Source organism: Musa acuminata, chromosome BXJ1-3 (assembly GCF_036884655.1).
Source record: "Musa acuminata AAA Group cultivar baxijiao chromosome BXJ1-3, Cavendish_Baxijiao_AAA, whole genome shotgun sequence".
Lineage (NCBI taxonomy): Eukaryota > Viridiplantae > Streptophyta > Magnoliopsida > Zingiberales > Musaceae > Musa > Musa acuminata.
Window position 1 is genome coordinate 8,874,840 of NC_088329.1, and position 15,161 is coordinate 8,890,000.

At 45.8% G+C, this 15,161-nt stretch overlaps 4 protein-coding genes across 4 annotated transcripts; 1 reads left to right on the forward strand and 3 right to left on the reverse strand.

The window, feature by feature from the left end:
* Positions 1–2,812: 2,812 nt before the first annotated feature.
* Positions 2,813–4,761, reverse strand: LOC103977974 (protein CANDIDATE G-PROTEIN COUPLED RECEPTOR 7-like). The gene has a single exon (XM_009393660.3). It carries the CDS (start codon positions 4,498–4,500, stop codon positions 3,118–3,120), a length of 1,383 nt encoding a protein of 460 aa, XP_009391935.1. The 5' UTR covers positions 4,501–4,761; the 3' UTR covers positions 2,813–3,117.
* A 404-nt stretch (positions 4,762–5,165) lies between these two features.
* Positions 5,166–8,123, reverse strand: LOC135583202 (beta-carotene isomerase D27, chloroplastic-like). Its single transcript, XM_065123452.1, has 6 exons — positions 7,416–8,123; positions 7,064–7,156; positions 6,574–6,635; positions 6,292–6,398; positions 5,751–5,846; positions 5,166–5,677 (listed from the first exon to the last, which is right to left on the reverse strand). The coding sequence occupies exons 1-6, from the start codon at positions 7,773–7,775 to the stop codon at positions 5,631–5,633; spliced, it is 765 nt and encodes a 254-aa protein (XP_064979524.1). The 5' UTR covers positions 7,776–8,123; the 3' UTR covers positions 5,166–5,630.
* A 1,201-nt stretch (positions 8,124–9,324) lies between these two features.
* On the reverse strand, positions 9,325–10,324 carry LOC103977977 (histone H1). The gene is made up of 2 exons (XM_009393663.3): positions 10,039–10,324; positions 9,325–9,951 (listed from the first exon to the last, which is right to left on the reverse strand). Exons 1-2 carry the CDS (start codon positions 10,246–10,248, stop codon positions 9,508–9,510), a joined length of 654 nt encoding a protein of 217 aa, XP_009391938.2. The 5' UTR covers positions 10,249–10,324; the 3' UTR covers positions 9,325–9,507.
* Positions 10,325–11,487: 1,163 nt separating this feature from the next.
* LOC135621677 (pentatricopeptide repeat-containing protein At2g36980, mitochondrial-like) lies at positions 11,488–13,668 on the forward strand. Its single transcript, XM_065123453.1, has one exon. The coding sequence runs from the start codon at positions 11,653–11,655 to the stop codon at positions 13,552–13,554; it is 1,902 nt and encodes a 633-aa protein (XP_064979525.1). The 5' UTR covers positions 11,488–11,652; the 3' UTR covers positions 13,555–13,668.
* The last annotated feature ends 1,493 nt before the right edge of the window (positions 13,669–15,161 follow it).

Below are 15,161 nucleotides of genomic sequence, written 5' to 3' on the forward strand. Positions count from 1 at the left end.
GAAGTGAATACAAGTACACATTATTATTTGGTGGCTGTGATCACCTCACCGCGACGTATGCCAAAAGTACCCGCGTTGGGGCGGGGGACGGGTGGGACCCCGGATCTGGTCATCTGGTGCGTCATTGCCTCGTGGGTTTAGCGCGGGGAGGGGACATAATAGGACAAAGTGTCGTCTCGGCGTTATCCGGCTCGGACTTGAGACGCGCTCCCATGTGGCGCCGGACAAGCTTTGGGCTCATCCAACCCGAGCGACTCGGTTTTGTCGGTTAGGTCAGCGTTTGGACGCACGTTCTCGTGCTCCCTTCCGTGCATGCATCCATGCATGTTATACTTAGTCCCGCTTTAAAGACCGTGCTGTTATTTATGTGCAGAGTTCTCGGGTGACCTCTGCGTCTGCCTTCAGAATAAATATACTTTTACATGTCTAAAGTTAGCGCATAATATCTCATATATAATTATCACCTCGTGCCGTGAAGGTGCCAGTGGCGATGCCGCCATTGAGTCAACGAACGCGGCTGACTCGTTGGGGCGTTATGACTGCCGGTGAGTTGACTCAGCAGCCCATCGAACGGGCCTCGTTCAAAACTTGTCCAGGCCGAGCGTCAGTAGCTTTCGAGGCTTTCCCTCGGCCTACCCAACCGAGCTTCATTGAGCCTTTTGATCTCGGTCCGATTCGACTCGCTCCAGCTCAATAGCTCTGCCATGGAGGTGTTACTGGGCGGCTTCTAGACGCTGTCTATTCATTGAGATCAGTGTCTCTATCCCTCGACAGAGTTCATATCTATTGACTCAGTCCACATTCATTATTTAAAATACATACCCTGCAACTGAAGCTGTCTCTTCAGGTGACTTGAGTGTTCCCAATCATTCTTTCGAGCAGATTCATACCTAAAGCTTGTTAACGAGGATCCTAAATTTTCTGCATTATTACTTACAACTCATCCTGTTCAGAAAGGAACAGTCCATTATTTCCTCAGATTGAGAACCTCATACGAGTAGGCAGATTTCCTTTCATTAGTTCACCACAATGGTTATCATACTTCCACAAGAAAAGAATCTTCCAAAGGAACAGTCCACTGTTTCCTCAGACTGAGAACCTCATACAAGTAGGCAGATTTCCTTTCGTCAGTTCACCACAATGGTTATCATATTTCCACAAGAAAAGAATCCTCCAAAGGAAAGTTTATTATTTCCTCAGACTGAGAACTTCATACAAGTAGGCAGATTTCCTTTCATTAGTTCACAACAATTAATCATATTTCCACATTAAAGGATTCTTCCAAAGGAACAGTTCATTGTTTCCTTAAGACTGAGAACCTCATACTTGTAGGCAGATTTCCTTTCATCAGTTCACAACAATGGTAATCGTATTTCCACAAGAACGGATTCTTCCAAAGGAACAGTTCATTATTTCCTTAAGACTGAGAACCGAATACAAGTAGGCAGGTCTCCTCTGTGCATGTTTGCTTGCTTCCTGCATGGCCCTTTACGAAGAGATAAGAAGGTAGGCAAACCTCCGATTCCATTCAGCCTCCTTGGATCTCAAGGATGGTTGATTGAACCATGGTTTCTGTGAAACCTTGGAGAATTTTGTGAAACATAATACGAGGATACCCAAAGGCCATGTCATTGCTTGAATCTAAACAAGAGGTGGTATTGTTGAAAGAAATAGAAGACAGAACGATTGAGAAAAAAAAAAGAAAAGAGACTTATTCGATAGATGCACCCTTCTCCACAATCTAAGATGCTATATTGCCATTATATAGTAATTCTACTACGATAGCAACACAACCTAAGCATAGACAATTAATACCTTGAAAAATGAGGAAAGTTCTATAGCATAAGAAATCATAATTCTACCACATATTATTCTACTCAGTTAAGATTACTGTCAGCCTCTTTCAGGTATGAATCTATCTAATTCAAAAGGAAAGAACTTGCAAGAGTATCTCAGTTTCAATTCAAACATGGGTTTGATTCACACTCTATGTTCTGCAAATTATTCACCATCCAAAAAGAGGAAAAAAATGGAGTCTATCTCTAAAGAAATACGTTGAAGATGTATAAAACCTTTCAACGAGATGATGCTTTTTCAAATCTCTCAAAATGAAATTTGTTCCGCCACGATTCCTTGCTTTAAGAGGGTGCAAATATCTAAATTTCATCCTTTTAGATACTTTTTTAGGCTCATTGTCGATGCAATCACAAATTTGTATCTATTTTTCATGATATTATGCATGGATCAAATATATCATGGCCAATTCTTCAAAAGATTCTTCCACAATGAACTCTGATAAGTGAGATTTTGAGGAAGTGTTTACAAAATCTTCGTCTGTTCGAAGAAATGATTCATCGAAATAATGAGTCACCCCTTCCATTGATATGATACATCTGAGATCAACAAATGCTCCTCAAGAGTTTCTCTATTCAATCCTTTTCCTTCTCCTTGTTATTGAATATCTCTTTCATATACATTTTCTCTATATTTCTTGAGGCCTCTAGTGTAGATAAGAAAAGAAAAGGGACGATGATGGCAATCTAACAAGATGCACAATTGTATGCCAATTCAGGAGGCAGTTATAATCACAAAAAGAGAAGCTCATGTCATGGAATTGGTACCTTCACATGAAGTTCAACAATTAAATATTTTAGATGAGATGCTTCCACAACTCAGTATATAATACATAATATTAACACCATAATAGAGCACTCAGATTCTCCTTTCTGTAGTCAGATTAGAACATCTAAGCCATTCTACTAGCAAGGAAAGACCAAGTTATCCAGCCACCAACACCTCGAGAGCGTCAAGAAAAGAAAACAAACAAATTTCTACTGGCAGAGAAACATGATAGTTATTGGAACACAGTAACATTACTAGCATGGATAATTGGGTAGCTACATGCTATTGTGACGATGCTGATGCTAAATAAGAAGACCAGATTTTTTGTGACATCGAATTAGCAAATCCAATTACTGTAAGATAGCAAAGGAAAAGGAAAACGAGTACAAGACAAAGAGTAGATCCAACCTCCATCTTCGAGCTTCCCCAGCAGTTCTGCACACGGTACAACCCATCAAGGAAGTGCATTGGATGATTACCCCTGCAATTTCTGCGTCACAATTCGAACTCGTCATCCAGCCTGAGCGCCTCTGCGGCAGCCTCCTCCTCGTCGTCGTCGTCAATCGCAAGGTAAGGGTTGTGCGCCTCGGGCCTGAACCTGTAGCCGGTGAAGATATAGAAAGCGAGGGTGGCAAGCTCCCCAGCCAGCACGCTGGTCCACAGGTACCGGTAGGAGGTTATGGTGACGAGAGCGTAGACCACCACTCTGGTGAAGTAGATGTAGCAGATGACGACGACGTAGTACTGGCGGAACAGGGTGAGCTTCATGAGGTTGACGGCCGCCTTGCCGTCAGTCCTGGCGGCCTCTCGTAGGTTCTTGATGGACCAGACGATGGGGAAGAGGACGGCGCAGCAGCAGATGACGTCGACGAGTAGGAAGACCTGCTTCCAGGTGATCCAGTCGCGGGCGTAGGGTCCCGATTCGTCGATGGCGACCTGGGCAATGTTGGCGACGACCTGGAGGGGGATGACGGCCATGAGCACCTTTTTCTCGCGGTCCTGGAGGTAGGGCTTGAGGAAGGACCAGCCGGTGCCGATGAGGACGATGAGGGTGAAGAGGGAGATCCCCTTGAGAAAGCTGAAGATGTAGAAGAGGACGTCCCAGCCGTGAGCAGAGCCGGTGCGCTCTATGTAGGACTTGTCCTCGGCCTCGCAGAGGAGGTTGAAGGCCTTGAGGACGACGACAGCGAGCATGAAGTAGTGAATGCCGAAGGTGGCGCGGCGCCTGCGGAGGAGGACGGCGGCCCAGATGGTGGCCAGGGCAGCGTAGGCGAAGAAAAGGAGGGAGTAGACGAGGGGCAGGGCGGCAGCGCCGGCGGAGAGATAGGCGCGACGGGAGGGATCGAAGGGGTCGGGGCGGTTGAACATGGCGGAGCGGACGGACATGGAGACGCGGAGCTGGGGGAGGCAGTTGGCGAAGACAAGGGTGAACTGGCCGGGGCTGTCGGTGAGGTTAAGGGCGAGGCGGAATGTGGAGGCGCGGGCGACGGCGACGCCGGAGGGGTTGGGCGGCGGGAGGAGGCGATCGAAGGAATAAACGACGCGGACGAGGTCGGACTGGAGGGCGCAGGTGATGTCGAGGTCCTGCAACTGGCGGAGGACGTGCAGCCAGGCGTCCCGGGTGCAGAGGAAGAATCCAAGCTGCGACAAGTCCATGTCGCCCGCGGCCGCCGCCGTCGATTCCAATGCGGAAGAGAAGGCGATGCCGGTGACATTAAGCTCCAGGCCGCCCCACCGGGTAAACCCGAACTCGTCGAAAGGGATGATGGACCGCGCGTCCGACCACACCTCCATCTCCCGGATCTCAGCCCTCACCGCCCAAATCCATGACAACATGATCATCATCGCCAACACCAATGCTTTCGCCTCCATCGCCATTCTCACCTCCTCTCTCGATTCCTAGATCTCAATTTCTTCTCCTCGCCCCCTGGTCGCCGATGCAGGTCTTGGTATAGGCGAAGAGGAAGAAGGGAAAGGAGCGGAGCGGAGAGGAGAGAGATCCGAAGAACGCCTCTCACACGTTGGGAAGGCGTTATTCGACGGCGATGCTTGGCTTTATCAAGGAAGGTGCGGTTGCAACGTTAATGAATCGAATCCGTCGGGGAACGCTGCGAGCGATCAATCCAAATTACCAAACAGGCGCTGTGTCGGTGGAAGGCCGAGTGGTTGCTTCGTGGGCTTTGACCGACCCTCGTTTTGTACTCCCGAGGAGGAATCCACGGAATTGTTTGGATTTTTTTTGACTATTTGATTGAGTTTTACTTGATCGGTAGAATCGAATACCATAAATAATGATAATATTATCTTTGGTTGACATGTTGACTTTCCTTTTGATTTAAGCTTCGGCTCATCGATTGCAGTGAGAACGTTGACATCAATCACCACCCACATGTAGGGCTATAAATGATTCGAAGTAAAAGGAGTTTAGATTGACGTATATTCAATCCCATTAAGAGTCCAGATGACTAAATTACGACTTTGACATATCTTATTCAAAATGCGTATGATTCAAAATACTTTTTAACTTATAGATCGATGCAATCTCTCAAACGACATGTTTGTTTTATTTAAGATGTCTAAAGACATGTTTTCATACAACTCAAAAGCAAGTCACTTCCAAATTGTTCTTTGTGGCACGGTAGCACTACAAATTGGGTTACACAAACATTGTTATGGACCTGTGACTGGTCTCTATGGCCGGAATTCTTGTACATATTTTGTATCGATTAGGAAGATCCTAATAAGAACATATACACAAAGTAATATGCTATCTCATCTCGTCATCTTTGATAACATGGCCTAACTTGGAAAATGTGTTTTGGTGAAACAGATTTCCATATCTTCTGAATAGTAAGTTTCGCTTGCTTTTCCATCCCGTCATCTTCGGAAGAACATCCGAGCGCGAGGTATGAAAACAGATATTTGAAGATTATAACATATGCAGAACAAACTGAATGAGCTTGAAAGGTTGATAACGAAAAGCTGATCTATTTAGGCTTCTATGTTCTTCATTGTAGTTTAGGACAGACTGGAGAGCTGGTGTTGGCCACAGAACCTGCAAAAATGCCTCATGTTCAGAATGCTGAATTCAAGTGTTTTCATTTGGTGTGATGATGTCTTTGACGTACACATATCAGCGTAGCAAGGCTGCTTTGAAACAGCATCTTCTTCAAAGAGAGGAGGAACCTGACCATACACCATTTCACAGCTCATATCCTCGAAATCTGCAGAAACGTCACAAGTAGAACATTGTCACCTAAGTTAACCGCTGCTAATTACCAAAAATTGCAAAAATGACCAGCAGCAATCAAAAAATAAATTACTGATAGGGCATAATGAAGACAAGAAGAGGCCCATTCGTCATGATGCTGCCAATAGATTCACCAAGACAATAACAATGTCACTCAGAGTTCGTAGACACTTATTACGTTCAACCATTTCATCGAACAACTAAGCAAGGATAGAGCTTAAGAAACTGTGGCAACAGGAACTTTAACAAATAATAAGTACCCTAATCAAGTGAAATGTTAAACTGTAGTTCATATATGATTGAAGATTTCTGTATATAATGATATAGGTTGTTTCACGAAGATCATCGGGAACAGAAACTAGCAAATGGAAAGACAGGCCGTATGCAACTAACGAAATATGTGGAGAAGCTTTGCATACTTGGATTCATAGTTAAGGGAAGCCCAAATTCGTTTGTAAAAAAATCTTGAGTTGGCAACTTGCACATGTTCACACACATCCCAACGCATCCACTGTTCTCCAAGTACCTACACAGAAGCATAAATGACAACTAAAAAATGTCTTCTTTAACTTATCGGTACCAGTAGATCGCATGTTCTGAGTTCTCATAGCTATTTCTATCATATGGTCTCTAAAGATTGGAATGAACAAACACTAATAAAATCCAACAGAGAAATTATGTTTCAGATGAGAGAAGCACACCTGCACTTCTTTATTTGTACTCCGCTTCTTTGTTTCACACCGTTGACTTCCACTTCAATAACCTGAGGAAAATACTGAGCGCTCAGTAAAACTACTAGCACATATGCACAACTGCAATAAGAATTTAACTCTGCTCATGTAAATATTTCTAATACCATCAGACATTCAACTTCATACACTTGGAAAATGGTAATCAAGATAGCTTGTCATAAGTGAGGGTTTTCAGATCACAGTAGAAGCAGATGTAACAAAGTTATTATGTTACCCAGAGCAGTAGTCATAATTCTAGTAGCATATTCAGTCCCAGATGCATGAATTCGAACAAACTATTAATGCTGATTTCACATGGTGGTTGTTAAGGATCTCACTTATATCGAAAAAAATTTCAAAAACAAGAAGCAATTATATTGACTATTGAACCTCCAAGAAAATGTTCGCAAGAAACATAACATATTCCAAATCTAAATTTTTAACAAGAAATCATAAGTACCTCAGATGGTCCAACTAACCAGTGAAAGAATGGCACTGTCAAAGCAGCATTAAATTCAGCTGCCCATCTTGTTGGAGGAAACAATTTTCTGAACTGCAATCAGTCAAATAAACCAATAAGTACTGTTCACCATTCCAACAGAACCAGTACTAATTCTCTAGCACTCTCTCTCCGAAAATAGTTCATGTATTAAAAGCGAGCTTAGGAGAAAGCAACTATCCATATTTTCTGCTAAAACTACTAGAATAACATTTCCTATCCTAAACTTAATTAGCAATCTATGCAAAGAAGGCGGGGTGCCAGTGGAACAACTAAACTCTAAGCTTTTGTCAATCAAAATCATCTTTGGCACCTGAGCTGGAGCACCAGGGGGCAACATGGATAGGAGAACCTCCCTCACCACCTCCTGCTGCTGTTTTCTGGATCTTCCTATCATCACCCTCTTTGAGACATCCACAAATCTTTCGTAGTCCATATCCCAGAGAGCATTGTTTTTCTTCGACACTTCACTGGTCGCGAACTTCTCCATCTTCCGAGCAAAGAGAGACATGAATAATTTCTCAAAGAGCCCATCTTTATACTGTGTCTTCTGTCCCATTGGTGCCGGAACACCTGCTGGCTCGGCTATCCCTGCACAACGAAAAGAATAACTGCGTCCACCACGCCATTTTGTGACAGGAAGCTTGGCAGTGGGCATACACAACAGTTCCATAGCCTATTATCTTGTGAGACTCTCTGTGAGTATGCACCTAGGTGGATCCTTGCAAATCTGATGCAGATGAGTCCAGAGGCTCAACTGCAAGTGTTTCTCCAGATGTTCCATGAAACAAAAAAGCCATGAGGTACAGATTTGTGAAGGAATTTCCACCATAGAAAAGTAGGATGAGTTTGGGACATGGACCAAAGTCTAGCTGCTACGAGGTGAGATTACTGCCGGTATTTGATGTGAGGCCAGGGAAGGGACAACATGGGCATGTTCCTAACCAATCATTTATGGAATATTCCGGATAGGGAGAGCTATTGCAGCCACAAAGTGAAAATGGTCAGGACTTAATTGGCATGACATACAGTAACAAGCAACAATTATGAAACATTAGAAAGGGGATTGCAAGATTGTATGTCACCTCTGCAGAGAAACTCGTAAATTGTTTATTTCTGTATCATGTTCAGCCTATCTTAGACATTGGGTTTCCAAAGGATTCAAGTCAGATGACACTGAGATTGCTGTTCACAGGATTCAAGTCAGCCTAATTCGATTGCAAATGGTAAAGAGAAAATAATAATATAATGAAATTAACATTCATCATAAACCTACTCAGGAAGCATTTAAGATTGAAATTAGTGGGAAGATCTTCCTCCCAATCCGTTCAAACCATTCTTACATCTATTTTAGCATATGAGACTGAATAAAACGTAGAAGATTTGTTTCCACTTTGCAAACTTGAAGTAATGGAAATGTAAACATCCAAACCGCATAAGAGGAAGAGAAAGCGATACACAGCACGGCTTAGTGGTACTGCGATCGCAGCTCTTGGACTCGCCTCTCCAACTCATCGATTCGTTGGCCCCAGTCGCTCCTAATCTCTACCGGCCGGACTTGTTGGCCGTGGTCGAAGCCGAAGGCTTCTCCTCTGCCGTCGGTCGCCGCCCTCTTCCTCCTTTTCTTCTTATCACCGAGCTTCCGCGCCTCTCTCTTCGCGACGGCTTTTTGGAGCGCCTGCAGCACGTCCGACCCCCTCAGCGCCCCGGGAGCCCCATCGTAGGTTCCCTCGTCCGCGATGTTCGTAGCGGGAGGAGGATCTCGGTCCTCTGGAACGTGGCCCGATCGGAGAGCGGCGAGCCTCGCCGAGGCAGCAGCCGCCTCCGATGCCCCTACGCCGACCTGCGACCTGACGGCGCGCCGCTCGGGAAGCTTGGCAGCGAAGGCGAGAACGGCGTCGCGGGGACGGGGGTAGTGAGGGAGGGAGAGACGGAAGGATCGCGTGGGGGCTGTGGTGAAGAGCATCGATGCGGATGCAAAGATCAGATTACGGCGCAGTCGAGGCGGCAACAAAGCCCAATTGGTTTTGAGACAAGTGATTTGAGGAAGGCAAGGCCATGGGCTCCACCCGTCACATCATGGCCCACCAATACAACCCACAGGAAACCATCACCACCTATGAGCCATCTAAGGATGATATCATCGTCTTCCACGTTCATATATCAAATTCTTGAAGACAGTACCTCACATTCAAAAAATCGAAGCAAGTATAGCTACAGAGTTTTAGCATCAACTCAACTTGCCATAACATTGCAGCATGATTAACCATACAAGACGACACGAAGATTGCATTACAAGAGGGTGAAGTTGACACACCATCATCAACTGTCGACTAAGCGGCGACCCAAACTATGAACAAAGGTAACAGCAACCGAGCCCTATCAACTATCTATCTACAGGATCATCAAGCGGTGGCCTTCCTCGCTTTCTTGGAAGCCGGGGATCTGATGGACTTGGGGTGCTTCGGTTTCGGAGCAGCGGCCATCTTCGCCTTCTTGACCCCGGTTCTCTTCCCCTTGGAAGAAGGTTTCGTGGCTTTATTTGTGGCATCAGCAGAAGCCCTTGTCCTCCTTGCAGCTTCGTTCGGCTTCTTCGTCTCCTTCACAGGCTTCCTCTCGTCCTTCTTCTGTTTCTTCTTCTCATCCTTCTTTCCGACTTCCGCTAGCTTGAAGGAAGCCTTCACCTTTACAAGCTTCCCCTTTGCTGTAAAATTCCTTAATTGGACGGCCAAGACCTTCTTGTAGTTCGGCGTCAGCACTCCCTTGTGCTTCTCCTCCATGAACTTGGCAATAGCGTAAGCACTCGATCCAGTCTTCTCGTTCAGGGCTAATATGGCCTCCTTGATCATCTAATTACCAGCAGAATATAATCAGAATCTAATTTCGTACACAGGAAACGCTAAATAGATTAAAGGCAGAAAGGTGAGGGTTTTAACCTCGAAATAAGGCGGGTGAGACGGTGTGGAAGGCTTTGAACCCTTAGGCTTCTTCTCCTTGGGGGCTTTCGGGGCCCTCACCTTCTTCTCCTTTCCTGTCTTCTCCTCGACGGGCTTGGAGTCGACGGGGGCCTCCGCCACCGGCTCCTCCTCGACGGCGGGGGCTGCTGCTGCAGCTACGACGACCTCAGCTCCTTCCTCAGCGGACATGGCTACCGACGCTTACGCCGCACCACCTTTCACACACCTGGGTTCTAATCTAATCCGGCGAAGAGTGAGGGGGTTCGGAAGTGGCATCTTATAGTCGGGCAAAAGGGCAGGGGAGGAGGCGATCGAAGGCTACAATTGGTGCAGAGAGGACGCACACGGATCGGTTCCTTTTCTCCTGCATCCCAACCGTCCAGGTATCCTTTGAGAGCGATCGGGATAGCATTCGCTGTGAGTTTCCAGAACGAGCGATTTGTTTCTTTGGGCGGTGTGTATCTTTGGTCATTTCCTGTCTCACATTGGAAGACTGACCTTTTTATATATATATTTTTAACAATATATTTGGTAATCTTTAAATAATATATTTGGTAATTTTTATGATCACAAAGATTATGTATGATTGATTATACATGCATCATTGCTCATTATTTCTTTGTAACAACGTCCTTATCTTAATTTATATTCTTCAAAAAATACATTAAAATATTTTGTTTTAAAAAAATATCTTGAATTCATCATAAAAAATTTAAGACAATTATGGTTAGAATCATATTCCAATAAATTTTGAAATATTTGTTAATAAATATCCTAAAATTATCTAAAAAAACATTACTAATTTAAAAATAAATTCAGTATAATTTAATTTAATTTTAAATATAATTTAATATAAGTTTGAGTGTAACTGAGTCCCCTTCAACTAAACAAACTCAAACTTTCACAAAATTACATAGTCATAATTATTAAATGATTAATATTAACTTTTATATTTTAAGATTTTATGATATTTAATTATGGAAGTAGAAAATATTTTGGATAGATTTTATGATTTAATTCAATTCTGAGTGTAAATGTGGCAACTTCAACCAAACTAACTTAAACTTTCACTTATCTGTCTTGCTATGTTTATAAAATGATTAATAATATTTTTTTATTTTTAAAATAATTTTATAATATTTAATTATTAAAAATATAAAAATCGAATATATTTTGTTATCATGTCTAACTTATTCTAACTAAGTCAAATTTGACTAAATAAAATAAAAGAATTATAAAATACTAAATCAATTTATTTTTTAAAATAAAAATAAAAATTTATATTTATGAAAGAAAAATGATATCATTCGATAAAAAGTTAATAATGAGTAATTTATCAAATAATCTTAAATCTTGATAGATTACTGGTGCGCCGTGCCAAAGACAAGCCTATAGATTCGAAATGGGCTACAAGATTAGGCCCTTAGGCCCGTGAACACCTTCTACATCGTTAAATATGAAACGACCGCTCATGTTGTGTACATGCGCAATGGTGTTTGTGCGCTATATAATCGCGAAGGCCATCGTTGACGGCCAGAAGCGCTCGCTGGCATCGCTCGGTAGTCGACGCAGACATGCCTGACCAAGTGTTGAATGGGCCGGAATGTCTCGACGGAGCGGCGGTATCTCATCTCCACCACGTCATGGCTGGTCCGTCTCGCGCGATCCGGGCGGATCTCGGCCGCTCGCAAGCTGTTCGACGATATGCTCGAGAGGGACACGGTCGCGTGGAACGCGATGCTCACCTCCTACTTCCACTCGAGCCGCCCCCTCCAGACGCTTACCCTCTTCTCCCACATGCGATCCTGTGGTCCGCCACCCGACCCCTTCTCCTTCACCGCGGTCGTCGCCGCCGCTGCCGAGCTCCGCGATCTTCGCTGCGGTAGGAAGCTCCATGCCCTCCTGTTCCGCGTCGGCCTTCTCTCCTCCCTGCCCGTCTCCAATTCACTCATCGACATGTACGGCAAGTGCTCGCGCCCGGCGGACGCTGCGCGGGTCTTCGAGGGAATGGAGGAGCGGAACGAGGTCTCCTGGTGCTCGTTCCTTCACGCCTACGTCAACTCCGGGCAAGGAAAAGATGCGCACGAGTTGTTCGTCGCCATGCCGCTTAAGACGACCGTCGCGTGGAATGTACTGATGGTGGGATATGCTCAGCTGCGCGAAAGCGAGTCGTGTCTCCAGCTCTTTAGGGAGATGCAGATGCGTGGATCCGAGGGCGACGCGACGACATTCGCGAGCCTCATCAACGCATGCTCTGAGATGGCGAGTCCGCGGTTTGGCTGTATGGTTCATGCTGTCACAGTCCGACGAGGATGGAACGATGCCACCGAAGTCAATAATTCGATGCTGAGCTTGTATGCAAATTTCGGCTTTCACGAGGATGCATTGAAGATCTTCGAATGCATGGTTTCTCCAACTGTGATCTCGTGGAATGCAATGATCGACGCTAGCATCAAGATTGGCGACGTGCAAGGGGCTCTTTCGTTGTTCCGAAGGGCACCCGAGACCAACATTGTCTCGTGGACGACAATGATCGCAGGGTTCGCGAGGAGGGGATACGGTGAGGAGGCTCTTGCCTTCTTCGTGGACATGGCGAGGAACTCACTTGGGCCCGACGATTTCACTTACGGAGCTGCGCTGCACGCTTGTGCTGTCATGGCAGTTCTGGGGAATGGAAGGATGGTCCATTGCTGTGCTATCCGTAGCGGCTTTGATGAGTACCTTTATGTGGCCAATGGCCTGGTGAACATGTACGCCAAATGCGGCGACATCGATAGCTCGAGCAAAGTGTTCGACGGCTTCCGCGAGAAGGATTTGGTATCCTGGAACGCTATGTTGTTGGGTTATGCATTGCATGGGTGGCCTTCGAGGGCTTTCCAAGTGTTCGACAAAATGTCGGCACATGATGTTAGACCTGACAAGGTTACCTTCATGGGTTTGCTGATGGCATGCAGCCACACGGGCCTCGTCGAGCAGGGAAGAGCCGTCTTCGAGATGATGGAGTCGGTCCACGGACTGCAAGCAGATGCAGAACACGTGACCTGCGTCGTCGACATGGTCGGGAGAGCTGGATGGCTGAAAGAGGCTACTGCGCTGCTCGAGAGCTGCTCGAAGGCTGTTGACGTCGGGATTGCAAGCTCATCCGAGGCTCTGCTTAGTGCATGCGCAGCTAGAGGAGATGTTAGCATCGGGAGGAATGTGGGGAAGGATTTGATCGATCTGGCGCCTCAGAAGGAGGCAGCCTACGTGATGCTGTCCAACTTGTACTGTGTCGATGGGCAATGGAAAGAAGCAGAGAAGGTGAGGCGGGCTATGATCGAGCGAGGGGTGAAGAAGTCTCCTGGTTGTAGCTGGATTCAAACGAGGGACATGCTTGCAGTGTTTGTGTCAGGGAGCCAATCTCCCGATGGACTGGCAGATGTGCGTGACATGTTGGAGTTGTTAGGCGCCGAAATGAGAAATCCTACTACCGTTTGGTCGAGCGGTGAATTGTGATGTAACATTACGAATTAAAAGCCGGAGAGATTGTGATGCATGGATTCGATCAGTCCTTTTCTATAATATCAACGCATATGGGTAGGAAATTCCCGTAGGCGTTTCTTTTGGCTATTTTACGAGATTCTCTCGGATGGCTTGCACGATACCTGATTTCCATGTGTGTGCAGCACGAAGAGGCATCACGGAACATATGCTTTGACCATGAGAACCATCCAGAACTTTGCACATGCGTTTGCTTACAGAACCATCTCTCTCTCTCTCTCTCTCTCTCTCTCTCTCTTTTTCTTAAAGATTGGATAGTCCATCAAATTTGTACAGGGGAAGAAGCTTCAGTGGATTGTTTTGCTGGCTGACTGATTCTTCTCGATTGCTCAGTGAGAAAGGGATTTGTAATTCAATCGCACTCCACTTTCTCATTTGAAAGAGTGAACCGGTCATCCTCCGTCTCTGCACGTGGATGGGAGAACCACCACAAAAAGCAATTATTAATATCATTATTATTGTTATTATTATCTTTGTAACGTGGGGTTGCATCGATGATTGACGGGTACGATATGTATGTATGTATAAATAGGTCATCCATTATGCTTGAGATGGAATTGTCGGCGAGTGTAGCTACCGAGCTACAAGGAACGAGTCGGCCTAACCCAACATGTCATCATTGCTTCGAATTGGACCGCCAACACGTCAGCATGTTTAAATCGGTGCCGATTCCCGATTCCCCCCATCCGCCCAAATTGAACGCGAAAAGGACCCATCGAGACGCCATAAATCTCCCTTCCCAAACCATCTCTTTCGGCCTCCCGTCCTCCACGTTGCATGCTCCCATCCCTACCCAAACGTCAAGTCCATCCATCACATCCATCAAGTCATATGATTGATTGCTACCCGTACATCCAGGCGCCGACGCCCTCCCAACCCAATCCCCCTTTTCTAACCCACTCACCATTATTCTACATAATCCACGCATTTATATGATGTGTTCGTACTTGTCACATAATTAAACCCCAAACTCCACCTTGCCCTTCCTTACCGGCTGCCACTCACGGGCAGCAGAGGCAATTAATTATATTTGGGGTGAGATTTGACTCCACTCTTGGAAGTTTCAACGCAATAATTACCGTTGTGGTTTTGACTGCCAATCCAATTAAGAGCTGCTATTGCGGTGTTTCACGCATTTACTGCGTTAATTTATTCCCTCGATACCATCTTCGAAATGCATGGCGGGAATCACGGCGATAGCGATGCGGTCCGATCGCTGCAGTCAATCGCCTCCACCGTCCGATCGTCACTGCGCGACTCGCGGCCCGGCTCGAGTGCGGGTCACGTCGGGCAACATCAGCCGTCCACGGTATCTGAAGAAAAGCAGACCTGTTCAAGTACCAAAATGCTCCCTCGCTACGTCGGGTTCTATTCTGGACCCGGTTTAATCGGTCCACCGGCTGGATCAATTATCAAGGGGCGTAGAGCAAAACAGTGTCCAATTGGGCCCATCACGCATCGACTTTGGGTCATTGAAGTTGAGCCGGATGAAATCGGACCGGTTTAACCACGGCGGAAATCGGGCCCATCATGGGCCCCTAGGTTTGGCCAATCACAAGGCA

Coding starts and splice junctions, on each gene's coding strand:
- LOC103977974 (XM_009393660.3), bottom strand. CDS start 4,500: ATGGCGATGGAGGCGAAAGCATTGGTGTTGGCGATGATGATCATGTTG.
- LOC135583202 (XM_065123452.1), bottom strand. CDS start 7,775: ATGGAACTGTTGTGTATGCCCACTGCCAAGCTTCCTGTCACAAAATGG. Junction 5,847..6,291: donor TCCCTTAACTATGAATCCAA/GTATGCAAAGCT, acceptor ACGTTTCTGCAG/ATTTCGAGGATATGAGCTGT. Junction 5,678..5,750: donor GCCTTGCTACGCTGATATGT/GTACGTCAAAGA, acceptor GCATTTTTGCAG/GTTCTGTGGCCAACACCAGC.
- LOC103977977 (XM_009393663.3), bottom strand. CDS start 10,248: ATGTCCGCTGAGGAAGGAGCTGAGGTCGTCGTAGCTGCAGCAGCAGCC. Junction 9,952..10,038: donor CTCACCCGCCTTATTTCGAG/GTTAAAACCCTC, acceptor GCTGGTAATTAG/ATGATCAAGGAGGCCATATT.
- LOC135621677 (XM_065123453.1), top strand. CDS start 11,653: ATGGGCCGGAATGTCTCGACGGAGCGGCGGTATCTCATCTCCACCACG.